The sequence below is a fragment of the Balaenoptera musculus genome, chromosome 6 (genome assembly GCF_009873245.2).
Source record: "Balaenoptera musculus isolate JJ_BM4_2016_0621 chromosome 6, mBalMus1.pri.v3, whole genome shotgun sequence".
NCBI lineage: Eukaryota > Metazoa > Chordata > Mammalia > Artiodactyla > Balaenopteridae > Balaenoptera > Balaenoptera musculus.
This window is the reverse complement of record NC_045790.1, coordinates 29,648,646-29,675,952: the sequence shown is the minus strand read 5'-3', so window position 1 is coordinate 29,675,952 and position 27,307 is coordinate 29,648,646. Positions and strand designations below refer to the sequence as shown.

Here is a 27,307-nt window from a genome sequence, read left to right as displayed (position 1 = left end):
AGGTGCTCACAAACTATCTGTTCAATACCTAGTCACAAATTTTGCCTCCCCTCCTCTTATTCCCTCTTCCTTTGCAATCAGAATGACATTTGTCTATCTCCATCAGCCCCCTTCCCATCGTCTCCATGATTTGACACCTCCAGGGGCCTGTGATTGCAGATGGAAGTTTTCCAAGCTGTGGCATGTCCCTCACCTGGTCCTGGAGTCAGAACTCCTTTAAAGGATGAAGGAGCCCTCTCCACCGGTACCAAGGATCAGTTCCCAAGTATGAAACATCAGTTCCCACATAACAGTGCTTGTTCTACCATGTATAGTTTGAAAATTATTCTCCTTGGCAGGAAAGTTGAAGCAAAGTGGGAGTCAAGTAGTTCTATTCGTTCTGTCGCCCCTTAACACCTGGTCTTCTTTAGGCTCCAAACATCACTTCAAAAGCCCTTTTTGTTGCCCTGGGCACTCTCCCTTAGCACCGGCTCATTCTGAATTTCTGCCTTCCTGGCAATGATTTTACTGCTTCCCAGCTCTTGTAGTGAGCTTTCTCCAGCATCCCCCCTTTCCTCTTTTGTGCATGTCCTCTGACAACCCACCTTATCAGAAACCTCCGGGGCACTCCTTGCTCTCTGTTTTCTTCTTCGTCTCCTTTGAAAACATGTGCAAATTACCTCTTGGTGTGTTGAATATGATGGTATACTGCTCAGACTATTGTATTAGTCTGTTCCATGTTTTTTTCTTTTTGGGGGGATTTCATTTCTTAGAAAGGAATTTCTGATTTATGGCCATTCAAAACCTGAGGACTATTTTGGGTTTTTATTAATGCTCATTACTTCCTGCTTTTCTCAGTTTCACCGTTCATTTCCCTGCCCTGCTTAGCAAAATTTGAGGAGTTTTTTGTGTTTTCCGCAGTTCTAACTACAGAGTCTTTTCATGTCACCCTCGTCAGCAGCTGACTTCTCCTTTCACCATCAGGGGACAGAATATACCTTCTTCACTTTCCTGTGGCTCCTTGGAGAGATGTCTCTTTCTGTCTTAAATCATTTTATCAATTGCCTTTTTCAGCACTGGAGTGATATCTTGCTGTGTTTGCTATAGGATACTGGTCCCCGATGGGAAAAACCTTCATGCTGGGTAGCTGTTAAATCCATTGTGAAAAGCGCACAGATAATCAAACTTGCCAAACACCAGTAGCTTTGACACGATACAGCTTCATCAGTTAAAGATGTGCACAGCCTTTTGTCCAGTTCTCTTTGGTAGCACTGTCCAAAGGCAAGGCAGTGGCGAGTGTTCATTATACACATTTTATAGATGGAAAAATTGTTGCAAAAACAAATGAAGGACATAAAATTCCTGTACTTTCAATCATTCTGCCTCCATTTTTCACCCAAAATTTTAGTAATCTTTTCACAGAGTGGTATAGACTGGGGGGGGGGGGGGGGGAGGGGGAGGGGTGTCAGGAATACGCCCATACCTAGCCTTCTAGAATTTTAAGCAACACCTGAAATTTGTTGTTTCTTTTTATTTGTTTTCTGATGATGATGCAACAAGGAGCAGGCTTACAGACCAGCCCCTGAAAGGTTTATGCTCAAAATCGGGGGTCTCGCAAAGGGAAGGTGTACGGCCACATTTATGTGCCTAGTCTTTTTTAAAAAAACTTTTTATTTTGGAATAATTTTAGACTCACAAGTAGTTACTAAAATAATAGAGTTCCTGTGTACCCTTCCCCTTGCTTCCCCCAACGATAACATCGTACACACGTAACTATAGGGTGATGTTTTTCTAACGTCTTTGCCTGTCAGAGGAAGGCTTAGCTGGCACTCCCTGACCCCAATCAGTATTCATTATGACGAGATTAGCATCATTTATATTGTGCTTACAAAATGCCAACAGGCACTCTGGCTAAGCACTTTTAGACACTGCAACAGCCTAATGAGGTGCCACGGTCGCTATCATTGTCCCCTTTTTACAGATGAAAACTGGCCTTTATGGGTTGCCTGACTCACTCAAGATTACCTGGCACTTAAGTGGCAGAGTCAAGATTCTTAACCCAGTGTGTTATGCTGCTTCCCCAGGAGATCTCACTTGTGCATTTGGAGCTCAGAGGTCTCCAGGGGTCTCCACAAAGGTAGTATTTAACTTCCTCTGTTACTTCGGGGTGAGTGAGGCCCTGCTCCCGGACCCTCAAACCTTGTGGGGCAGCTGCCACTGATAGAGCAGGGATGTGAGAATGCTGATTAATCCCTTTCTGTCTCATTTCTGGGATGCTTCGTCCCTGGCTCAAGCACTACAGTGGCAAGTTTATAGATGAAGCTATCTCGTGGCTCTCACTTTTACTGCCAAGGAGTACAAGACAGAGAATGCTGGCAGACGGCCCGTCTGGGCTGTGGCAGAGCAGTAGGTGTTCAGACCTAGGCTGACATGCCTGAGCACCTTTCAGAGGCGTTTTCTCAGATCCCACCCTTGGCGATAGTCCTGCAGAATCGGTTCTTTCTTCAGGAGGTTTGATTCCAAATCAAATCATGTGGATCAAATATCGCTGCCATCTGACAGCTTTCTAAATGTCCATATTGCTTCTGTGAGTGCAGTGGAAAAGGAAGGAGGTGGGCAGGGAAAGGTCATGCTAATCTCAGTTGTTACATTTGGTGCCAGGTACAACAGAAACCAAGGGCATCTAAGCCCAAACGACCTTGGTAACTTGATCTCTCACATTCCATGTATTCCAGCCAAGGAAATAAACACTGGTGTAAAATGTTGAAGAGATGCTTAACACTTTTACGTTACAAAGTGCTTTTATGTTATCTGAGCCTCATCACACTCTTTACAGGTGAGGAAATTGAGCGTTAAGGGAGAGTAAACATGTTGTCTGAGGTTCTCCACTTAGTTTTTGGCAAAACCGAGTTGGGGGGGGGCCTGGATCTTGGGGAAGCCCCAGAATGCAGCAAGGACTTTGGTGTTCCATGGACCTGGGTTCTAGTCTCAATTCTGCCACTAACTAGCTTTGTGGTCGTCTCCAGGCCTCATTTTCCTCCACTTTTAAATGGGCATCGTCACAGTACCTGCCCCACAGGTTCTTGTGAAGGTAGAAGGACATGATACATAAAAAGCTTGGCAGAGTACCTGGCACAGGGAGATAACAGGAATGGTAGCTATTAGTATTGGTTCAATTCTCCATCCATTAGGAATGAATCTGGCTTCAACTAATAGAATAGTAAAGCAATGTTGGCTTAAACAAATAGGGGTTACTTTTCTCATACAGTGAGTGTGAAGGCAGGCAGTCTTGGGCTGGCCAGCAGCTGAATGGTACTATCAAAGACTGTTTACCTTCTTTCATTCCATCCGGGTCTCCATAGCATGTTGGTTTGCTGCCTCATGATTGCAAAGTGGCTGCTGTAGCTCCATCCACCATGTTTGGGGGAAAGAGGAATAGTACTAGTCATATTTCCCCTTTTGTAAAGAAAGCAAAAGCTTTCCCAGAACCCCACTCCCAACTACAGCAGACATCTGTTTTTGTCTCATTGGCCTGGACTATGTCTTCTGACTCTCTGTAACTTCAAGGACACCTGGAAAGTGAGTGTTTACCTTTTCAGACTTAATTGTACAAGTGGCAAGAAAGAAGGGGGATGAGAATGGGAGTAGACTGAGCCAATTGTATTTGCCACAGCTCTTCCTGCCTCTTACAATGTCCTTAAAAAAGTTTTTTATTTAATTGGTCCTCAGGTGTAGAGAGCTTAGTTAACCCTAGTCATGTGTTCATGGCACATGAACAGCAAAGCCCCTTTTCTAGACTGATTCCATTTTATTCTCACAAAATGTGTACTGTTTCATGTGCATCTATTTTTTCTTAACTTTTTAATGGAAATATATATAAACTATAGTGCACAGATATTTCTAGATGGCTCAATAGATTTCTACTATTTATCCTCATGAAAGCACCACTCAGATTAACATAGAGTTAATCCCACCATCCCAGAAACTTTCCTCTTTTTTCCCCACTCTGTTAATACTCTCTCCCAAAGGTAACCATTATTCTGATCTGTATCCTCATAGATCTGTTTTGCGTGTTCTTTGACTTCATTTAACTGGAGTCATACATTTGTATGTAGTCTTTTTGGGTGTGACTTCTTTCATTCACCTGTGAGAGTCATCTGTTATTGTAGGTAGTGGTAGTTCATTTGTTTCCTGCTTTCTCTCTGTGCTTTGTCTCCCTGCACAGACTTGGAGTAAGTGGTATTATGAGAACCAGAATAGCACAGAAATGGAAGTCACCCTTTTTCCACTTGTGGAGTATCTTTTCCTCATAAAAACCGCCCCCTTTGATTTCACACGAAGCTCGCCTGGGCACTGCCCTCTCCCTCACCATGTCTACTTTAAAAGGAATCTCTTGGGGATTTGTACATTTGCCTTGGATGCTGTCAGCGTAAAAGAATTTTCTTGAACACTTGGAGAGGGTGGAAGAGGAGAGTAAGAGAGGGATACTTTCTGGAAGGACATTTTTAGTCAGAGGAAAAAAGCACCAACTAAAGTCATCATCTGAAACTTGAGCCTGGAAACCAGCCTTTGGAGCAGAGATTTAGGTTGGTCTTCTGTGTTCCTCCCCTTCTAACAGTCTCCATTCAGAGCTCAAGGGCAAAAGAAACTCACAGCAACTCTGTCTCTCTTGGGGCTGGGAAAACTGGTTTGAATTCAGGTTGACACTGAGAAGTCTTCCTCCCCCCAAGGTGTCTGGCAGGCTTTCCTATCAAAACCAGCATGGCTTTCTTTATAAAAACACTCAACTCCAGGACAAACTTGAGTGCAGGAATAAAGCTGATGCTTTTCAATGGAGTCTTAAATCAAGATGAAAGGGACTAACTAGTTATTCCTGCAAGTATGGTCACGTCTGTAAGTCAGGGATCAACTAGAAAAATTCAAACTATGCAGTTAGCTCTAGTGGCTGGTCGTCATCGTCTCTCCTTTAGGTATCTGCTGGTCCTGAGCCTGTGTCTGCTGAGATAATGTACTAGAACATTCAGCAGAGACTTAATCAGGAGTTCTTTGCTCGGCAGCTAGAGCACACTGCAAAGGGACTGATTTGGCAAACTGGGTCATCCTCAGGCACTGCCATTCAGGTCCAGCACCCTTCCATGTTTGTCTGCGGGCATATAGGATTAAGGGGATGAACCATTGAAATCTATTGCCTCTAACATCAGACGACCAACCTTGAATTTAGCAATATTTATTGCTAACTTTAGAAAATTTTGTTAAGTTTATTGAGTAATTTCTGTATCCCCAGCCCTCGCTAAGGGCTTTGCATATATTATTTCAGTTATTCCCCAGGTGACCTGGGGAGATAGGTAAGGTTATCCCCATTTTTGCAAGTAAGTAAATTGAGGATTAGAGAATTTAAGTAAACTGCTACTAAGTAACAGGTAGTAAGGAGTAGGATTGAGAGTCAACACTAGGTCTCTCCGATTCCAAATGCTGTGTACTTTGTAACACTAACTACCTTTTAAAAACAACCCCTCGCTATATATACAATGAAATACTACTCAGCCATAAAAAGGAATGAAATAATGCCATTTCCAGCAACATGGATGGATCTAGAGATTGTCATACTAAGTGAAGTAAGTCAGAAAGAAAGACAAATACCATATATCACTTATATGCAGAATCTAAAATATGACACAAGTGAACTTGTCTATGAAACAGAAACAGACTCACAGACATAGAGAACAGACTTGTGGTTGCCAAGGGGGAGGGAGGTGGGGGACAAATGGATTGGGAGTCTGGGATTAGCAGATGCAAACTATTATATATAGGATGGATAAACAACAAGGTCCTACTGTATAGCATTGGGGACTATATTCAATGTACTGTAATAAACCATAGTGGAAAAGAATATGAAAAAGAATGTATGTATGTGTATAACTGAATCACTTTCTGTACAGCAGAAATTAACACAACATTGTAAATCAACTATACCTCAATAAAATAAGTTTAAAAACAACAGCAACAAAAAATAAATATATAAATAAAAATGGGGACTTCCCTGGTGGTCCAGTGGTTAAGACTTCATCTTCCAGTGTAGGGGGTACGGGTTCGATCCCTGGTTGGGGAGCTAAGATTCCCACATGCCTAGCAGCCAAAAAACCAAAACATAAAACAGAAGCAAAATTGTAACAAATTCAATAAAGACTTTAAAAATGGTCCACATCAAAAAAATCTTTAAATATATATATATATATATATATATATATATATATATAAATAAAAATAAAAATAACCCCTTTCCTTTCTGATGTGCCAGCCCTTTTGTCAGCCCTTGCCTTCCCCTCACCCCAGCACATGCTCTTCAATGTTTGTCCAATAAGTGACTGGTTTTCGAACAGCTAAAAGCTGTAAATACCTTGTCATTTACTTTGAATTTAGTTAGTTGTTGAATTGTCACTGTAACACAATTATATTTTATTAAGGGAATATTTAAAAATATTTAAAACCATAGAGAATAATGGAAAACACTGATAGATAATAAGGAGACATCATTGGTTTCAATCCTTAATGTCGCCATGAATCAAAACAAGCCGTGAGACCTTGGATACAGACTTAATTTCTATGTGCCTGTTTCCCTCATTTGTGAAATGAGGAGGTTGAAGCATGTGGTTACTAATGTCTCTACCTGTTCTAAAAACATGGGCCTCTGTGACTTTTCTTGTTTTGTTTTTGTGGTTCTAAAATGGCTTTAGAGTATGAATATTTCTTAAAGGAGCCTTAATTACTAAATGCAAATCAAGAGAAGTAGATAACATTGGGGCTTTCAGAATTTTTTGGAAAAGATATAAGTTCTTTACTCTTCCAAGTAAAGCTACATTTTCCATTGCATTTCCCAGTCCAACATTCCCACCAAAAGAAAAGTGTATAGTTTCTTAAATAATTCATGTTGGAGCTGAGATTCCTTGAGGGTCTGGCAAGATTTAATCTTGGATAAGATGATGTAGAATACTGCCAGTAGCCAACCTCAGGTTGCCAACCCAGATATAAATCCCTCCCTATTCAGTATATGCATTTATAACATAAACCATTTTCAATTATACCTGGTACTATTGAGTAGAATTAAGACGCTGTTGGGCAACTCTGAAAATAAGAAATAAGGCGATATTATGGTCTAATTAGTTAAGAATATGCTATACTTAAAGAAAATTTTACTGCATCATTTTAGACCCAATAAAGAGAAAACTGGCCATGTGAGTGACTCAGGATCATCTGTCATCAAACACGGGCTCAATCCGGAGAAGGTCTTCATGCAGGTTCATTATTTAAAGGTAAGCATATCTGAGTGGCAGAAGCCAGTTATTATGGTGCAGCACTTTTTAGATTTTACATATAAACAGTGAAGGTTAGTAACATGGTTGGGGCAAAACAAAAAAATCATCAACATTGTAATGACATTTGACTGAGCAGATTCTGATTGTCCAATAGTTAAAGCATTTCGTACCCAAATAATGAGGCATGAATCAAAGGAAGCTGAACTGTTCCCTTCCCTGTACCTCCCTTCTCCCTGCTTCATGTCAGCTTCGAAGAGCAGAATCTTAATATTGCTGTCAGGTTCCGCCTAGAAGATAGGAGTGATTTAAAAAAGTATTCTAAGTTGTAAAGGCCTTTCCTGATAGCTGAGGGAGAGAGGAGCTGGGCCCCTCTTCCCTTCTGGTCCATGATGGACATCCAGGCTTCATGTAAGCCAAGGATAAACAAGATGGTGATACCATTAATAGATCAGTTGAAAGCAGAGTAGTTGGTCCTTAAGTACCAGACTCGACCTTACTGGTAAGAATATAAAGGGCTGCCTGGGACAGGTCAGTCCAAACTTTCTAGATGAGCATAAGGTGCTGGTGGGTAGGTTAGAGTTGACTTTGTAAGCATTTTTCTGATGAACACATGATAAGTATCTTTTTTTCTTCTTCCTTTCTTTTAGGGCTATTTCCTTCTCCGGTTCCTTGCCAAAAGACTTGGAGATGACACCTATTTTTCATTTTTAAGAAAGTTTGTGCACACATTTCATGGGCAGCTGATTCTTTCCCAGGTAATTTACAAGTCCTTGTGAGTCCATGATATACAATTGGAGGAGGTGTAGCTTGTGGTGACTAGATGATGTGAACTTTAAAAAGTAGGGAAATTTTAATACAATAGGCAAAATAGGAAGTTAATGAAGTGGACACAGGGAAGTGTTGTTTCCAGGAGGGTGATCTCCACGTAGTTTAGGACAGACTCTAACCCAAAGCTGTCCTGTGCACAGTGATGTGGGTAGTTGCACCTTAAGTGACCTTGAAAACAAAAACGAAACAATCCTGCTCTCCCCTCCACCTGGAATGAGCTTTGCAAGGTTGGCTCCTCATCCTTTGTCTCAGCGTCAGTGCCACAATCTCAGAGTCACTCCAGCTGAGCAGATATGCATTCACCCAGCTCTTCTCTAACCTTTGCCTTTTTCATTGCCTTCATTGCCATCACCATTCTTCACAATTATATTTTCCTTTACAGGTCCATTGTTTCTTTTCTCTCTCCTCCATTCTGTGTATAAGCTCAACAAGACCACACCAGTACTAAGTACTAGTACTTTATTTCACCAGTACTTAGTATATGATTCACACACAGTACATACACCATATATATTTGATAAACAAATAGATTAAAGACAAGATACACTGAAATATTCAGACAGTCTGGCCACAAAACTGTCGGAGAGAGACTCTGTCAGTTTATACGGGTGTCAGGCCGAGCTGCACATAGCAAGAAAGTTAACAAAGAGGGAGAGGCTCTGAAAACAGTGCTCGTGGCTGATAGAGAATAAAGGATGCAGTCCCAGCACAGATTGGACTGATGTGTATTTTTGATTTTTGACAGTTGTGCTCATATACAGTTTTGAAGTCAAACTGCGCACAATGTTAGATGTAAAGGATGTACATGTATAATCTGAACATATGTGCAAGGAATAGCATGAGTGTAACAAAACTAGATACCCATTCCGTGTCTCTACCCTCTTCTTATTCTTTGCTTGAGGGGAGGGGGGCGGTATTCCTAAACATGTATTTGGAAAGGCAGCTTGAAAACTGGCTCAGGAGTCTTATATGATCAGTTGACTGAATAGCCCAAACCACTTCTCACCAAGATACTGCCGCACTGAAGGAGTGTTGGGTTTACTGTGACTTCTGAGGCTCTGATATCCGCTTCCCATGGAACACTTCGTGCTCCCTCCACCAAATTGTTCAATTTTACTTTTGTTAAACTCTTCTGAATTATAGCTTTATTGTTTTTCATAACAGCTTTATTGACATATAATTCACACACCATAAATTTCACCCTTTTAAAGTGTACAAGTCAGTGGTTTTTAGTGTATTCACAAAGTTGTGCAACCATGACTGCTCTCTAATTCCAGAACATTTTCATCACCCCCAAAAGAAGCCCCACACCCATTAGCAGTCACTGCTCCATTTCCACCTCCCACCAGCTGTAGGCAACCACTAACCTACTTTCTATGGATTTGCCTATTCTGGACATTCCGTATAAATGGAGTCATATAATATGCGGCCTTTTGTGACTGGCTTCTTTCATTTAGCATAATGTCTTCAAGGTTCATGTTGTAGCAGGTATCAGTACCTCATTTCTCTTTTTTAATTTTACTTTTTAACCTTTAAAATTGTGATGAAATATACATAAGAAAATTTACCATTTTAACCATATTTAAGTGTATAGTTAGTGCATTATCAATACATTGACATTGTTGTGCAACTGTCACCACCATGCATCTCCAGAACATTTTAATCTTCCCCAAATGAAACTTGTATCCATTAAACAATAACTCCACATTCTTTCCTCCCCTCAGTCCCTGGCAACCACCATTCTATTTTCTGTCTCTGAGTCTGACTACTCTAGGTACCTCACGCAAATGGAATAATACAATATTTGTCCTTTTGTATCTGGCTTGTTTCACTTAGCAAAATGTCTTCAAGGTTCATCCATGTTATAGCATGTATCAGAATTTCCTTCCTTTTTATTTTTATTTATTTATTTATTTTGGCCGCGCCACACAGCTTGCGGGATCTTAGTTGCCCGACCAGGGATTGAACCCTCAGCAGTGAAAGTGCAGAGTCCTAACCACTGGACCACCAGGGAATTCCCTTCCTTCCTTCCTATCAATATTTCATTGTATGCATATACCACATTTGGTTTATCGATTCATCCATTAATGAACACTTGGGTTATTTACACCTCTTGGCCCTTGTGAATAATGTTGCTATGAACATTAGTGTACAAACATCTGTTTGAGTCCCTGCTTTCAATTCTTTTGAATATATACCTAGAAGTGGAATTGCTAGATTATGTGGTATTCAATTTTTTGAGCAACTGCCATATTGTTTTCCATAAGGACTGCACCATTTTACATTCTCACCAGCAATGCACAAGGGTTCCAATTTCTCCACATCCTCACCAACACTTGTTGTTTTGTTTTTTTTGATAATAGCCATCATAGTGAGTGTGAGTGGTATCTCACTGTGGTTTTAATTTGCATTTTTCTGGTAACTATGCTGAGGATTTTTTCATGGACTTATTGGACATTTGTATATATTTTTTGGAGAAACGTTTATTGAGATCCTTTGCTGATTTTTTATTTGGGTTGTCTTTTATTGAGTTGTAAGAGTACTTTATATATTCTAGATTCAAGTCCCTTATCAGATAAATGATTTGCAAATATCTTCCTGCCTAATTAAAAGTTACGCCTATGTTTTGTTCTAAGGGCTTTGTATTTTAGCTCTTATATTTAGGTCTCTTATCCATTTTGAGTTAATTTTTGTATACAGTGTGAGGTAGATGGTTCAGCTTCATTCTTTTGCATGTGAATATCCAGTCGTCCTTCTGCCAGTCTCATAGCAAGTTTGGAAATTATTGCTTTTTCGACTGACACATACTCATTATAAAAAAAAGTAATAAGCGGTACAGAAAAGTACAAAGAGGAATGTAAAATATCATTCAAAATCTCACCATCCATAATTACCTATAATTAATATTAGGTGAACATCATTCTAGAAATTGCACTCCGTTTCTTTCTCTCTTTCTATATATTATATATGATATGTATACACGTATCTATGTGTATATGGGTATATAGTACATATGTATGTGTGTTTGTGTATGATTGTACACACATGTATAGATACAAAGACATATTTAGAAATAATTTTCTAAAAATATGATTATATTATATGTGCTTTTTAATGAAATGTTTTAAATTTCATTTTACTTGGATTTAACACATGAAAAAGAAACTAAAGTGAATATAAAAGACTTTCTTGAACTTCAGAGAAATATAAGAGAGATCATTTCCTAAAAGATTCTTCAATTACAGAAAATCTTTAAGAGATTGAAATTGCTAGTTTTTTTCTCTTTAGATATATATCTTATTTTTAGAAAGCATCAGTTTTTTCTCTTATGTAAAAGATGAGGAAACCAGTAGTTATGTACTTCAACTACTTTTCCCCCAAGTCTAGATTGTTCTTAATTAATTTTTACATAGTTAAGAGATTTATATCATTTATAGTGTGTGTTGTTACTACAATATAATTTTCACATTGCATAGTCCTAGCTCTGTATGTAAAGGATTTCAGTATTCACTAACAGTCATTTTACCACGCTTCTATATTCATGAATGTTTTATTTTGATTCAACTCTTCTTTGGCTAAATTTTGTTAGCAAATTGATGTTCAAGTTGCTTGAGAATGTTTGCCTGTTGCCTTTGTATTTGAATTACAAACTGTCTGGGTATAATATTCTTGGGTCATGCTTTCATTTCCTCAGAACTTTGTGGCTATTGCTCAACTGCCTTCTGGCATTAAATACTGCTGTTGAAACTTTCAAAGTCAGTCTATTTTTTTCTCTTTATACCACTCAGATGACAGAAGAATTCTTTACCATTGATGTTTAATAATTTAATCAAAAGTGGCTTGGTGACCATGAGTCTGCATCAGTTTTTTTCCTGGAAAACACTGTGCATTTTTAGACTCAGAATCTATTCTTCCTTCTTTCAGTAAAATTGTCTTAATTGTATCTTTGAACACATTCATTTTTTTTTCCCTTGCAGGATTCTGAATTTCAAGGTTACTGGTTATCTGTATGTTATGTCATCTTTGTCCACCGTACTTGTTTTCTAGTCGCTTTTGTCTTTTTGTTCTTTATAGTATATGTTTATCTCAAGCAATATTATTTTTTATTATTAATGTTATTATTATAAAATTATTATTGATTTTTTTCTTTAATAGCTATTCTTTTCCTTGATGTTTCTGTTTTATTAATGCTTGTATAGTGATTATTTTGGTCCCTAATTTATTCCCTTTGCTTTGAAATCTCTTCCTCTCGTTTAGTTGTTTTGTCGTCTTGTCTGAGCTTTCATTTTACTGAATTTATGCTATTATTTTCTTTTAATTTATATTTTAGTGTAAAGCATTCGTGGAGAATTTTCTTCTGTGCCTTGGATTATGTTTTCTTCAAGACTGGATTCTTTGTCTTTTATGCTATGCTTCTTGTTTCTGTCTCTCTCTTTTTGTGGGTTTATGTTGTATTAGTTTGCATAGTTGCCATACTTTTCTTCTGGCTCATTCTCAGCATGAGTTGCACTGTCCTGACCTTCTGTTTATTCTCATATGTATTGGAACATTATCCTTGATTTCTTTTGCAACTTGTCTTGGGAATGTTTTTCTTCCCCTCTGAGCTACGTTTTGAGTTTGGATATTATGCATGGAGAAGGTGGAGGGGAAGAGCTCCTCTGGAGCTGTATACAGCCTTTGTTGTAAGAATTTGGCTCCACTGACTCTTGAAATTTTGTTAAAGGTCCCCAGCTGAGATTCTCTTCACCTAACTTGAGTGCCACTTTTTTCCATTGCAGGTACTCTCTCAATTCATATTGTTCTTCCAATTCAGCCTGGAGCCCTAGAACCTATACAGTTCATGAGAGTGTCATCCTCAGTTGTTTATTTCCCAGGTTTTGCTCATCTCACTTGAGCAAACATTTTTCAGTCCCTTCACAGTCAAAAAGAGAGGAAAAATAAAGATATTCCTGTTTCTTTCCAAATGTGTGGGTATTTGTGAGAATTTGTGGGGTTTGGGCAATTCACCAGTACCACTCCTGCTAAGCATGAGGGAGGGGGTGGTACAGAGGGAGAGATGGAGGCTGTGTTGGAATCTTATGTTTCTTCTTTAGTTGTCTCTTTGAAGTTTATGCCACAAGCTGTATTCTTTCCTTGTTTGGATGCTGCTGCTGAAGTTTTTGCTAACTTTTTTTAATGGATTGTGTTTTTGTTTATATTGCTAGTTAGTTATTGATGAGGAAGACCATGATTCAGTTTTTTTACTCAGAAGTTCCTCAGTTTCTTCTTTTTCCAGTTTACTTTTGAATCCTTTCCTTTCCGAATACCTCATCTGCCCAGTATTTCAGAATTATCATCTTTCTACCTCCCAACTAAAATTGCTCTCTTGAGCTTAACAATGACTTATTCCTGACCATTTCATTCCTTTTCAGTTCTTATGCTGCCAACACTGTCCTTATTTCAACATTTTGATTATTTGTTTTGCCTCTCCTACCTCCCCCTTCCCTATGACCATAGTAATTACTCATAAAACGTCTGACAGAAATCCCTAATCCTGTGTAATTATCAAGCCAGTGTCAGTTTATCCAGTAGAATCTACATGAGCCTGCTTTTTGTTGAATACTTTCACCAGGACTAAAAAATAATTACCAAATTAGTCATGTGCCGAAATTGGTGTAGTTTTTTTTTAATTGTAATGCTTAATTTAGTGTTGTTAGGTGATAATCAAAAGAAGCTGTCTGGGACTGACCTGATTAGTATATAGATTATTAGGAGAATAAGAAATGAAAAAAAAATTCCCAAGGCATGTGTTTTTCAACTAGAGTGTGGGCTTGTAACAATTGTCAGGGATCCAGATAAAATTTCACCCCGACCCACTGTCAAAACAGCAGGGTTGTTGTTGTTGTTGCTTTTGTCTTTGGCTTTCATTTTTTTCAGGCATACTCTAGTGGTAAGAAACTGGGACCCCTAGTATTTGTTGCTAGCTGACTTTTTGTCAGTGATCCTAGATCAAGTCAGTGTCTTAGATCCTGTCAGTGATCCTAGAATCAGCCTTGAAAGAAAACCCTCCTTGTCCAATTGATATCTGTAAGTTGTTTTTATAAAAGTGCCAACATGCTGAAGGGAAGAGTGAAGACAGATGAAAACTGAAAAGAGGTGGTAAGGGGAGGAATAATCATAAGAGACATCTTTCTTTTTATAACATTCTGTTGTGGAGAATGGGGAAAGGCTTCTATGATGGATCCACCCCAGGAGTATATGCCAATTTATGACTAGAACCAGGAAAACTAGCATTTTGTGGTTAAGATTATGTCTATGAAAGGAATACAAAGGGCCAGTTGAGTTGATTCCACTGATGATACAAAGACTGCCTGGATGAGACCAAGTGTCTTCTTGGATTGGATGGAGCATAGCACAGAGAAGAATGTCTAGCACTGTAGACAAACATTCCCATAGCCTGTGGAAATACAGGCATCGTGTCTTAGAGATGCTTGAGGTATTGGTTTTTTGTGACCCAGGGTGATCCCTTAGACCCATCATCCTCAGCATTGGTTGGCAGCCTTCAGCTAGCTGCTGTGTGGCCTGCAGGTCTCAGCTCTGAGACAGGAAGAGGCAGATGGCCACCTGCTAAGAAGTGGGACAGTTATCTTTCTTAAAAAATGAAGCAGGGTTTCTTGGGGACTTCCTGCACTTTTCTTGTATTCACACAAAATCTGAAACATTGCGCTCTGCAGTTTTGTAAAGAAAGATCCAATTGTAATTGGAAAATGCAAAAGGGCAGAATTAAGGTTAACTCTGGATTTCCTGCTTCTCATGCAATTAAATTCTCCCCCTTGTCATTGAGTTAATGTAATTTCCCCCCCACATAATTGGGCATAAATTACTGGACAAATGTGGGATAAGTTGTTATGGACTATAAGGAGATAATGAAGTAAAATTATAAGAAATCATAATTACAGTACTTGGATTTTTAAGAAGCAAGAATTCTGTCATTAAGCCAATGAAATATCTGCAAAGTAATCTAATGATAGATTATGAAAAATTAATTTCTAATTCAAATTTTTTTTACAAAATAATTATTAAAATAATAAAAATAATGACTCTAAGAACCTCAGTCAAAAATACTTCTTTGCATTCTAAATATTGCTTTTGTTTCCTTTGGTATTTTTTCTCAATATACCCACTGCAGGTGCATTATTCTATTTGGGGTTGTCCCCTTCCATTTTGACTGATACATGTTTTTCTTTTTTAATTGAAGTATGGTTTATTTACAATGCTGTATTAGTTTCTGGTGTGTACTGCAAAGTGATTCAGATATTCTTTTTCAGATCCTTTTCCATCATAAATTACTACAAGATATTGAATATAGTTCCCTGTGCCATATAGTAGGACCTTGTTGTTTATCTATTTTATATATAGTAGTGTGTAATATAGTAGTGTGTATCTGCTAATCCCAAACTCCTAATTTATCACTCCCCCCCCTTCCCCTTTGGTAACCATAAGTTTGTTTTCTGTGTCTGTGAGTCTGTTTCTGTTTTGTAAATAAGTTCATTTGTATTATTTTTTTAGATTCCACATATAAGTGATATCATATAATATTTGTCTCTGTATGACTTACTTCACTTAGTATGATAATCTCTAGGTCCATCCATGTTGCTGCAAATGGCATTATTTTATTCTTTTTTATGGCTTTATCCATCTGTTGATGGTCACTTAGGTCGCTTCCATATCTTGGCTATTGTAAATAGTGCTGCTATGAACATTGGGGTGCATGGACTGATACATGTTTTTAATATTAGTTTTGTTGTATTTGTATTGTTTATTTTGGGTGACGCAGCGATAGGCAAGTAGAGTCTTAGAAGAAGAACAGAGGTTGCAAGAAATAAATCTTTCACTACTGCTCTTAATAGGAAGATTTTTGCCTCTGGAAGAAATGGACCTAGCCACCCATAAACACGTAGGAAGTGATGGCTGGCTTCACCAGTGTAGTGATGGCTGTGCTTAATGCCATGATAGTAAAAGAACACCCTTGTCATACAAATTGTTTGCAGATTTCTATTCCTGTGTAATTCCATCTGTTTGTAATACGACGGTCTGCACTGCTGCTGGCACCTCACGCTCTGAGTTAAATGGATCTCATCAGAGCCCTGTGCTGATCCTGGATCTGCAGACTTGGTTGGGGTGGGCGTTTTAGTCTGGAGGGATGCTCATTCAGCAGTGTCATATTTGGTCATCTGGGCTTACACATGTGCCCTCTTTAAAGGACCAGTTTGAAGGGTTGTTTTCAATTTATTGAAAGAAAACCTTCATGTATAGGTCTTATTTATTGCTCAATATCAAGCCTCTAGAAAGTTAAACATTGTTCTTGTTTGTTTCATGTTCTGTATTTATCCAAAATGTATCTTATCAAACCTTCAGATGAGGGAGGGTTGACACTAGACTTACCCATTTAGCAAATAAAAATGTACAACCCCCATAACAGGTAAAGAACAAATAACTTTTTATTGTAAATATGCCCCCAACTTAACTGAGCATCCTATATTTTATCTGACAAACCTAGTTGAGACCAAATCAAGATTCCAGAGTTAGGTGGGGTAAAAAGATTGGTCACAACACACAAGATGCAAATTAAATATAAATGTGATTTTGAACATTCGTGTGTGAATATTTTTTAGGTCTTCTGGTATTGTGGTTATGTTTTAAAAGATGCCTTATCTTTTAGAGATATTTACTGCAACATTGATTGGTGAAATTATGTAATGTTTGCGATTAACTTCTAAATAATACAGGAGGTAGGTAAGTGGATGGGGCAGATTGGCTGTGGGATAATGGGTATGTGAAGGTAATTATGCTTTTTTGCTACTTTTGAATGCGTTTGAAATTCTCCATAGTAAAGGATAAAATGGGTTTGTGTGTAAGTCATGCCTTTAGATTAAAAAAAAAATCTATTCTTGAAACATCTTAAATGTCAAACAATTGAGGACTTGCACAGTGGCGCCAGAAGAGGCTGCAGATGGAGGCAAGGGCCCGTGAACTATTTCTGGAATTGTGACATCTTTGTTCCTCCACTGGGATATTAATTGTCTTGATTTTTGTCTTTATTGTCCATAGAGCAATGCAAAAAAGCTGTTAGTTCCTAGCCTCCCAGAGCTGAGATTATTCAGTGTGTAATAGGATCTCCAGGGAAAGCTCACAAAGAGTAGAGCATGGTTAAGTAGAGAGGGATAGTGCTTTATGCTCTGGCCAGCCTTTTGAAAATAGTTAAACATGAAATGAAATCAACTGTTGGGTTAGGACAAAATAACAAACGTTCCTTTTTTCAATTTGTTTGTGGTTGTAACTGATTGGATTGAAGCCCTGGTAAATTAATAAATTGAGTATATAGCCTAATAATTCAGTATCGGCCTACCTTCCCTAGCAGGTGAGCTGTCAGCAGCTGGGAACTCTCAGTCTCTGGCATGACTCTGAGCAGGGTTATTTACTGATGGACATCTTTAATGATTTGCTTTTTTCTTATTCCAGGATTTCCTTCAAATGCTGTTGGAGAGCATCCCAGAAGAAAGAAGGTGAGGACCGATGTAGGAATTAAGGGCCCAGTTTTATTTATTTATTTATTTATTTATTTAAACATCTTTATTGGAGCCCAGTTTTATTTTTAATGTTAAAAATGACTCTGCCATTGTTTGGCAAGTTGCAACCTAGAAAGTTTAATCTTCCTCTCTCAATAGAGGAGGGACCTCCGCAGACAGCAGGGGTCCTGGGATGATCAACTAGGTCTAGAAATATTGGGAGTGTGGATTCTGGGAGCCAGCACGCGCAGCGAGGGAGCCCCAGAGTCAGGAGCCCTGAAAATGGTAGAGGAGGCGAGCCAAGGACACTCTGTGGCCTCAGCTGCTATGGAAAAGAATGGAGGGCAGTAAAGTTCTAACAGTTAGGGTGGCTTGTTTTGGAATGTCTGAAATGTTTCAGATTTACCATCCTTCTTTTTTTTAAGTAAACATATGGGTTTTCTTCATGTAAAAATCACATCAGATGTGGCCATTATTCCTAAGGTCAAGAACAACAGTTTACCTGTGAGAATTTTTCTTTTCTTTTGTACCTGCCCTGAAATAACTTTTCAGGTCCTCTAACAGAAAGGAGCAGTTTCCTTAGGAACTAATACAGAGAAAGGAAAAAGAAAATGAATAGAAATTGTATATTACCTCCTTAGGCTGTTACCAAAGTCTGTTTCTGAACGACGACTCTGCATTCTTTCAGAAGAACTTCTCAGGACACAAATACAGCAATTTTTGTGGAAGCAACAAAGTGCATTTTTAGTTTTGGAGGTCTTCTTTCTTTTCATCCTCTTCCTAATAAGGTTATGGAGTTCATTTGGATGGCCCCAAGCCCTCTGGCTCTGGGGGACCTGGATTTTATCATTGCGAATATTTTTTGTGGACCCACAAAGAGACTTTTGTTGTGATTGTGGAAGTTCAGAGCAGCATCTCCGTTGAATGGTGGCCACCGACCACCAACCTTCACCCTTGAGAGTATGCCTCGCCCAGTTAGGATCACTTTTTGGCTAGCAGGCTTAAGCTTCTTTTTAAAATTCTCCTGAAGAGTTAAGGAGATTTCATTGCTACGATGAATGTATTTCAGCAAGTATACTAGAATATATTTTGAAACTAAAACATCTTCTTTCCTGCCAACTAATCTCAGAATCTAATCCAGCTATTAAAGCAGACTGTTCACCCTTTTGCCTGTGCAGCATGTTGTACCAATTTTATCCAGGTCTCCAAAGGCCCCACACCTACCCCTGGAGCTTCCAACCTTTGGCTCCATTGCAAACTGATCTTCAGGCACATCTGTTAAGCACGTGAGCTGTTCTGAACAGGACAAAGTTTTTCACTTTAGACCAGCCAGTTAGGGTCCTGGGGCTGGCACGTCTGTGTCATACTGCGTTTCCATTGTTCCCTTGCTTCGATTAATTTTAGCATTCTCTACTGAGCACCTCCCTTACCAGACTTTAGGCTGGACACTAGGTAACAGAAAGGAATCAATTCTATGCCTAGCCCTCAGGGATTTCCTGGTCAACTGCTGAAGACAAAGATGTACATGAAACATGTCATGACTCAGGGTAGGAGGTTCTCCGGTGAGCTTCAGAGTCCTGGGTGCACGGAGATAGAGTTCAGCAGTCCTAGCCTCGAGCCTTCAGGCCAGAGGTACTACTGAAGGTTTTAGGTAGGGAAGTGCCATCAGCAGGTTGGAAAGATACTCGGGGGAGGCAGCATGGAAGATAGATGGGGGTGGGGAGAACTAGACGTCAGGAGACCAATTAGAGACCGATACAGCAGTTCACTCAAGAGATCCAGAGCTGGAGCCGTGGGTGGGATGGTGGCAGTGGGCTCTGAGAGTATGAACAGATCTCAGGAATATTCCGGAGGTGCCACAGTTAAGACTTGGTTGCTTGGTTGTGAAAGCTGAAAAGAGGAGTCCAGCATGACCTGACCTTTCTCTCTTGGCCACTTGGTTACATGCTGAGTGTAGAAGCCCTGGCAATCCAGCTGGTAGTTGTTTGGTCTCAGGAATCAGTATGGGGCAGAGGGAAGGAAGGGCGAGTATTTGAAGGTGGAAGAGCGGAGATGAGGAGTCATGTTTTAGACATCTTCAGTGTGAGGTTTCGGTTTAAATGCTGATGAGACCAAGGAAAGAAAAAGCTAGAAGTGCTTAGAAGGAGATTCAAACAAATCCTGGGTGCCCGTCTGCCCTGGTACAACAGCACCCTAAGGAGAACCTTATCCAACATGCCTTGCCCACCTGATATTACAGCGGTATCAACAGCTGCCGGTTCTCTCTTTGCTCATCAGTTATTGTTGTTTGTGTGTGCACATTCACGTGTTTGTTTTAATTCAGTACTTTTCCTCCCCCACGAAGCTAGGGAGTACTCGTTTGTAACTGTTACCTCAGCAGTTTTCATTATCTACCCAAGCACAAATGACTTGCTCTGATCAAGAAAAGAAGTAACCATGTGCAAAGCTTTGGGGCGTACACTATTTGTATCCCCACATAGGGAGGGAACTTAAAAACGTAAATTACTAAAATTTAAAAACCCATACAGAATGTAAGTTGCATTCCAGAACAAGAGCATTTTCTGTTTCAGACCCTGAGCATGGAAGCTCCTAAAGCCTTCATCCATCTAGAACTGCACCTCCCAAATTCTTTCCGTCTTCTCTCAGTTCCTGGGAACGTTACCGGGCCTTGTGCTTTCCTTTAGAGGCGCTGATAGAATGTGATCTTTAGAATCCCAAGAGGCCGAAGACAGAGCCAAGAGTGATAAAGACCTTTCTCCTGATCAGCAACAAGTTGATAGGCACAAGCAGCAGATATGGTTAATAGTCAGTTCCCCATCCTTGTCACCCCACCCCCAGAAATCAACTGAAGAAGCAACACAACACAGGCAATACTGTCTTCTCGCACGCCTGGGTCTCTTTCTATGTACTGTAATATTACGAAGAGAGGAGCAACTGGTCACTTTCGCAGCCTGAAACACAGATTACTTTTCTAGCCAGCATCGTGCAGGATGGCCAGCATATTCTCTCCCTTGCAGCATTAACTACACGTGACCACATTCAGAGCTCACAGGGTCTGGAGACTCACTCCTAAAACTCAGAGTTGCCTTTCAGGACGTAGGCGTACAGCAAGGGAACTCTCCAGCCAGAGGGTAAAACAACCTGCTGTTCCAAATACCCAGGAGGTCTCAGTAATGAGGCAGAAGTACCGCTCACTAGTACAGAGATGTAGGGCGTGCAGTCGTGGGTCTGTGTACTTTTAGCTATCTGTATAAAATCAATTTCCATAGTGATCAGACATGCAGAAGAGTAATTTCCTGTAAGTTCTGGATCCCAGCGAAGTGGAAATGCTTCTGCTTGTCTGTTGTGATTATTTAAGCCACATGATCTCAGAGGGGAAAAATTCACCGTTGGCTTTGACTCTGAGTGTCTTGATTTGAAAAAGTCAGCTTTCAGCTTTACCACTGCTATATATCCAAGTTCAGAACTAAAAATTCACCTGTACTGTCATCTCAGTAATTATGATCAAAACAGCAAAAATTATGTACATTTTTTTTCATAAAACATACAGCCCATTTCTTTCCTGAAAGTTCAGCATTTTCAAACAGTCTCCCATAATTTCCTTGGGAGGTAAGGCTACTTATACTACCTTAAAAAATTGTTTCTGGCAGATGGAGTTAGTGCTTTGATCTTCCTCTCATAGTTTAACATCTCATTCCACGTTAGGAATCTGTAAACAGGCATCAGTGCAGTTTGATGTCTGTGCTGATACTGGGAGTCTAGAAACTGAGATCTTTTCTTTAGCCCTTTTCTTTAGCCTGGGCTGACTTTGACCAGTCTTCTTATACTGCAGTTTCTCCATCTGCTAAAAAGCCACACAACAATTGACACCCACTTCACGAGGATATTATGAGGAATGAAGTGATAATGGTTTAAGATGTTTTGAACCTTTCCAGGGGAAAGTGATCTGGAAACACAGGTTCTCTTCATTCACAGCAGAGTGTCTTTTGCTCCTGGATACAGCTAAACAATGAACTCTCCTGTCCTCATGCTTCTGCCCCTCCCAAGAGTCTCCCTATCTCTTTGGAACTGTAATTGAGGGGCAGACACACAGGGCAACTGCAGCAGCGGCCAGGTTAACTTCAGCAGGAGAGATGTGAACAAGAAGTCAGCGTTGGTGAGAGCCAGCGCAGGCCTTCTCCTCCTGCAGGCTTGTCTGCATCATAAATCATGAACCAATGTATTGTGGATTAATTTCCTGAATTAAACGCAGAAAGAAAAGGGGTGGCTTTGCAGCCAGGCAACACAAGTTTGAATCCCAGCTCTTCAAGCACCATCTAGGAGGCCCTGCATAAGGCCCTTAGTCTCTTGGACCTTTATTTGCTCATCTCTAAGATGGGGATAATAATATTGGTCTTGTACAGAACCTCGTGCCTGATAGGCATCCACCGAATGTTTGCCACATAGAGAAGCTTTTGCCTGTTCTCAGTCTTCTCTGGTGAAGACTTGAACCTCAGTTAGTAACATTCCAGGACTCAACTCCTCAGCCCCCGCCCTCCTCCATGCCATCGCCCCCGCCATGCCACCGCTAAAGAAGTGTCTTTAAGCTAAAATTCCCTGAAGGAAATTTATGTCCCTGTCCTCTTACTCACTCCTCCATGGGCATGCACAACAGCTGTTCACCATCTTTTGTAAAATCACTTGAAAATGGCTCTGAAGTCACTCCCCAGACTTCTCTTCTTCGGGATATTTAATCCCAGCTCCCTTGACCTCCCCTGTGGGTCCGATGTGTTTACCCCTTTGATCATCACTACTGCTTTTTTTCTAAATCCTTTCTAAATTCTCCGTCTTAAGTTGTGGCAGGTTTAAGAATGCCCATTTTCCTAGAATCCACAGCACAATGAAGCTCAGTTCCGAGTCAGACACTTGCTGCTGCCTTCCCGGGTATCACCTGAAGGATGGGTGACAGAAGCTTTTGGCCCCAGGGCTCTGGACACAGGAGTGTCTCTCTTTGGCTGTAAAGGAAGCAGATGAATGAGCTGCTTAGATAGAAGCACCGATGAAGGAAGGACAGGGAAGAAAATAGACCCTTGCTTCTAAATCAGGGCAAACAACTTAGAGTGCCAGCAGGGCCTCTACAGCTGCTCAAGCCCCGGGGCAGCAACTCTACCCCACCAAATGAACTGCCCACCTGGGTGCCAGGCAAGGTGCGGACGGTTTACATTCGTTCCAAACAAGAACAGGCCTTCCACTGAGCACTGTCTTCAATGGAAATTACAAGATTTGTCTTACCTTCCAGCCTCACAAATGTCACCAGAAAATAAAACAACCTGAAGTCTCCTTGGGCACTTCTCTAAGTGGCCCTTCTGCCCCACTTTCCTCCTCCTAGCAGATCAGTCATGCCAGTTGAGGGCATTTCCAGCGTCTCTTTCTACAGCCAAGCAAATAAATCAAGCCCAAGAAAGAATAATGATCTCGATTTAAGGTGCTCTGAGAGATGCCTCCTCTCTTCTAGTCGCCCCCACCCCTGGTCCACGTGCGTGTGCACACACACTCACACACAGACATCTGAGGGCACGCACACATGCACGCATGTGAGCACACTCACACACTTCCACACTCTCACAGCCTACAGAGGGGACTTGGCCATCTGCACTGAGTGGTGGTGTTAGATGACAAGAAATAGTGGGGAAAAGCCCAGGGATGGTGGCACCTGGCCTTTCATAGAGGCACAGCCATTAATTCCGCTGACCTGGGAACTGGACACACAGCCTAGGGAGGTGGTCACCTTCCCCTTATTCACTTCTGGCCTCTTCCCTGCCTGGTCGTCCCACAGATGGGCATCATCGTGAAAATGAATCTGAACCAGTTTCTTTCCCTCTTTGTATTTTCTGTTTTGAAATAGCAACAGTTGCCTCCTTCGGCAATCTTTGCTTTTATCAGTCAGCCCCGTATTCCCCAAGCCCACCCCCCTCCTTCCCTCCCTCCCTTCTCACTGTGGTCCAGCCCACAGCCCAACCAGCACAGGTGTGAGGGGAGCGCTTGGCCTTCAGCACCTTAACTAATGCAGACAGCATTGTATCTTTCCACAACTTCTTTACAATTCCAAAGGGAGGGAGGAGGGAATATTACATATATGTAATATAGTATATAATATATAAAATTTAAAAAAAATACAGAGCTTAACAACTTGGGAATATCCTACTGGGAAAGGTGATTATTAACTTAAAAAGGAATAATTTTTATTGAGTCAACAATGAGATGTGTTTTCATTCATGCAAATAAAAAATATCTATGGGGATCCTCTCTTATGCCAAGAACCGTTTTAAGTGCTGGGTTTAGAGAAGTGAGTAAAACAGACTTGGACCCTGGTCTCAGAGAGCTTTGATCCAGTGAGGAGACAGTTAAAAGTCAAGTAACCAAATAAATTGCAGTCACAAACTGCGATGGATGCTGTGCCACAGAGGACAGGGAGCATGGAGGGTATGACACACACAGCCTGGGAGAGGCTTCAGCAAGGCCTCTGTGGTTGGAGACACCAGGCATGAGCAGGAATTATCTAGAAGCCAGGGAGGAATTGCTTAAACTTCAGGAAGACAGTCTGTTGACCCTAAAAATATTGGCTACTTAGTACATTTAAGGAGTATTTAAATCAGCAGGGCATGAAACCAAAAGATTTCAGCTTCCTTTGGATCAGACGTAACAAGCGATCATAATATTTCAAATAAAGCAGAATGCAGGCCTGCTTGGAAACAAGCAGCAGAAGCCATGTGTGCTCCATGGCTGTGAGCCTCTCAGGGCTCCAATAATGATTTGTCTCATTTTTGCTTGCTGTAGCCCATGCTCACTATAAAGTTGGAATTTCATTTTGGTGCCCTAAGTGCTGTAGTGTTCAGGTTTCACTTTACTCCACCTCTTTCCAGGAAGCAGTCATGCCTGCTGTGTCCCATGAACATGCCCTATCCTCCCTGAATGGGCACTCCCAACCAAGAAGTTCCTCTCAAGACATTAAAAGCACCTATTGTGGTGTGCCTTTGATGCTTAGATTTCATCGTGTGCACTCTCTTTGACTGGAAAGGAGCTGTACTGAACTTGACTGGGTCCGCCTCCTCACTGTAACCTGCGACAGCATTGCGCTTTCTCCCGATTTCTCTGGAAGATTGATGCGGTGATGTGCCCGAATAGTTAGAACCATTCTGTGTAATAAGCGCTCTGTAACTTTTTCAGTCCTTTACTTTTTGTTGTTGTTGTTTTATTTTTAAAGGCTTGAGTTGTCCGTTGAAAACATCTTCCGAGACTGGCTGGAGACTTCCGGAATACCACAGGTGTGCTTAAGATAACTGCTTCCCGAGAGTCTGTGGAGAACAGTAAGGCTTGTTACTTAGTGTATCAATCATGACGATGATTTATTTGTATATACTTACAAAAGTAATCCTCTTGCTGAGTTGGAATATCCCTAAGTCAGGAAAATGATGGTCTCCCACCCTTTTAGGCCTGCATGGTGATGTGTGCCTCAGGCCCCTGCCTCTAGTGACCGTGGTGCTGTAGGTGGACATTCTGGTTGACCCTGAACTGAGTGTTAAATGAGGTCTTGCAAAGCGTGGCGTATAATCTGGGCGGCGTCACCCGGCAGCAGGTCAATGCTGCCATCGGGCCTCGAGCTCTGCTGTTTGGGTGCGGCCATACGCATGAGCTAGCTTGCCTGCCGCGTCCCTCTGACCGGGCGTACCCGTAGTTTCTCCATCACCACCCCTGTGTGGCTGCCCTCGACTTCCTCCTCTGGTTGTGCATCTCTACCTCTGGCTGCTCTTCTCATCTGAGGGAGCAGTTTAGATTCATTTCTCTGTCTCAGGGACCGGGACCCACCCCTCCTTCAGCTTTCCTTCTCTCCCTCCCTTTCAGCCCATGGGCAACTCTGAGGGACAGACGGTTCCCAGGCAGCCCTCGCTGCGTGAGAATCACCCGGCCTGGGGCCTCCTCTCCCTTCCGCGCTCCCCGGGTCTTGTGCTTCGCGGAGCCTGAAGGGCAGCCCTGAGGGCCGACCCTAGCTAGAGCCTGGGCCCTGAGAAGTCTGAGGGTGGCATCCTGGATGCGGCTGGTCAAAGGACCCTGTAGGCCTGAAACTCTCCCAGCCTGGGCTGGCCCCCGGAGCAGCTGCAGACCCGTCAAGAGTGGGCCCTAGCGTCTGGGAGTGGACCCCCAAGGTGGTGAGAAACTCTGCCCCGGGCCCAGGCAAGCGGCCCTGTTAGCCTGCTCGTTTCTGGTTTCATGACCGGTTATATGAGCTTCCCCTTGGGAGTGTCTGAATGTCAATGAAGGTCTGTGAACCATGAAATTAAGGAACAGGAGGGGCTGTTCTCCATTACCTTTTCATCCCTCTACTCACATCTTTGTCCCGTTCTACCACACGGGGGGAAGTGTCGGCCACCAGCCACCATGAGCTCATTCCTAAAAAGGACGCATTGCCTTCGGTTCAGGAATGCATGTCACCTGTTAAAACTTATTTGTTTGGCCCAGTCCTTCTGGGAGTGAAGAAGAATAAACACGCAAAACAAAATGGGTGGAATAAGGCAGCACCTGGTCCTGGGAGGCAGTGCTTTCACCTTCGTGTATAAAATAATGAGCTCCTGTGATTTCTACGTCGGTGGCTTCCAAACCAGGCCACTAGCTGAGTACAAAAATCCCGGGAAACAAAGTTAAGGTTTGTCTGATCCTCAATAGCCAAGCCTTGCTCTTCTTGTTTTCGATGGGGGTGAGGTGAGGGCTGGGTATCCCCCGAAGCCGTCTGCCTTGTGTTCCTCGGCCAGGCTGTTGCAAGGCTCCCAGACATTCTTAGCAGGGCCTGGAAGCTGGGAAGAGTTGGGAGCTCACAGAGCAGAATCCCACATTTCCTGGCCCAGAACAACAAGGCCACTGTGTTCAGCAGTTAGCCCCGAGGGAAGAGAAAAGAAAGAGTCCTTAATCGAGTGCCCAGAAGCAGGCGCACCCCACTCGGGCTGCAGCACTGGGGCTGACCCGCTTGCTCCCAGGAGGCTCTAATTTCCCCTGAAGAAGAAGAGGCTTTGCCACCAGCAGGAGGCTTTTGCTTTTCATTAAAAGGGGGAGGGGTGCGTGGAAGGGAGAGATTTGCCTCTGAGCGGTACGTTTTTTCCAAAGGTCTAGTTGCATTAGTGACAGCTTATAGCATAGACAAGAATCTCCGCTATAAACTGACGAAACCTGCTGTCAAAACACAGCCAGGTGCAATGAGGCCAACCCGGCTATAAATTGTATTTAAGACCCAACTGGTATTTCCTTGGGTGCTTAACTGTTCGGTAAAAACAACAGCGTCAGACAGAAAAGACCCTGATTTAGTGCACATCTTTCCATTGGTGAATGATCAGACGGCATCTTTTCATCTCTTCACCCATTTTCTGCCATTATTTATGTGGTTGATGGTGATTTACCTGCTCGCAGCCCTTTTCGCTTTCCTTGAGAGTTCCTTCTCGTTTCCACTTCAGTGAAAGACTCTGCGCCCTCTTGTTGCAGGAGCCTCACAGTGAATGGAACACCTTGTTCTCTGTCCCCATCATTATAATATAAAGTTACTGGTGTGTTTGGCCTGGAATGACAACCAGAACACTGAAATCGTTCTGATGCTCTTTGTCTCATTGAAAATTT

At 41.5% G+C, this 27,307-nt stretch overlaps 1 protein-coding gene across 4 annotated transcripts in view; it reads left to right on the top strand.

Annotated features, from left to right (window-relative positions):
- LOC118897357 (aminopeptidase O (putative)) overlaps positions 1–27,307 on the top strand; it is a 380,228-nt gene that overhangs the window by 248,446 nt on the left and 104,475 nt on the right. For 2 of the 4 annotated variants that reach the window (XM_036856494.1, XM_036856492.1), the window contains exons 8-11: positions 7,187–7,289; positions 7,940–8,047; positions 17,622–17,665; positions 18,357–18,777. In XM_036856494.1, the coding sequence (XP_036712389.1) occupies positions 7,187–7,289; positions 7,940–8,047; positions 17,622–17,665; positions 18,357–18,561 (460 nt within the window). In that variant the 3' untranslated portion in view covers positions 18,562–18,777. Of the gene's footprint in view, positions 1–7,186; positions 7,290–7,939; positions 8,048–17,621; positions 17,666–18,356; positions 18,778–24,911; positions 25,015–27,307 lie in introns of those variants that run through there. The other 2 variants (XM_036856496.1, XM_036856495.1) reach the window with 2 other exon arrangements.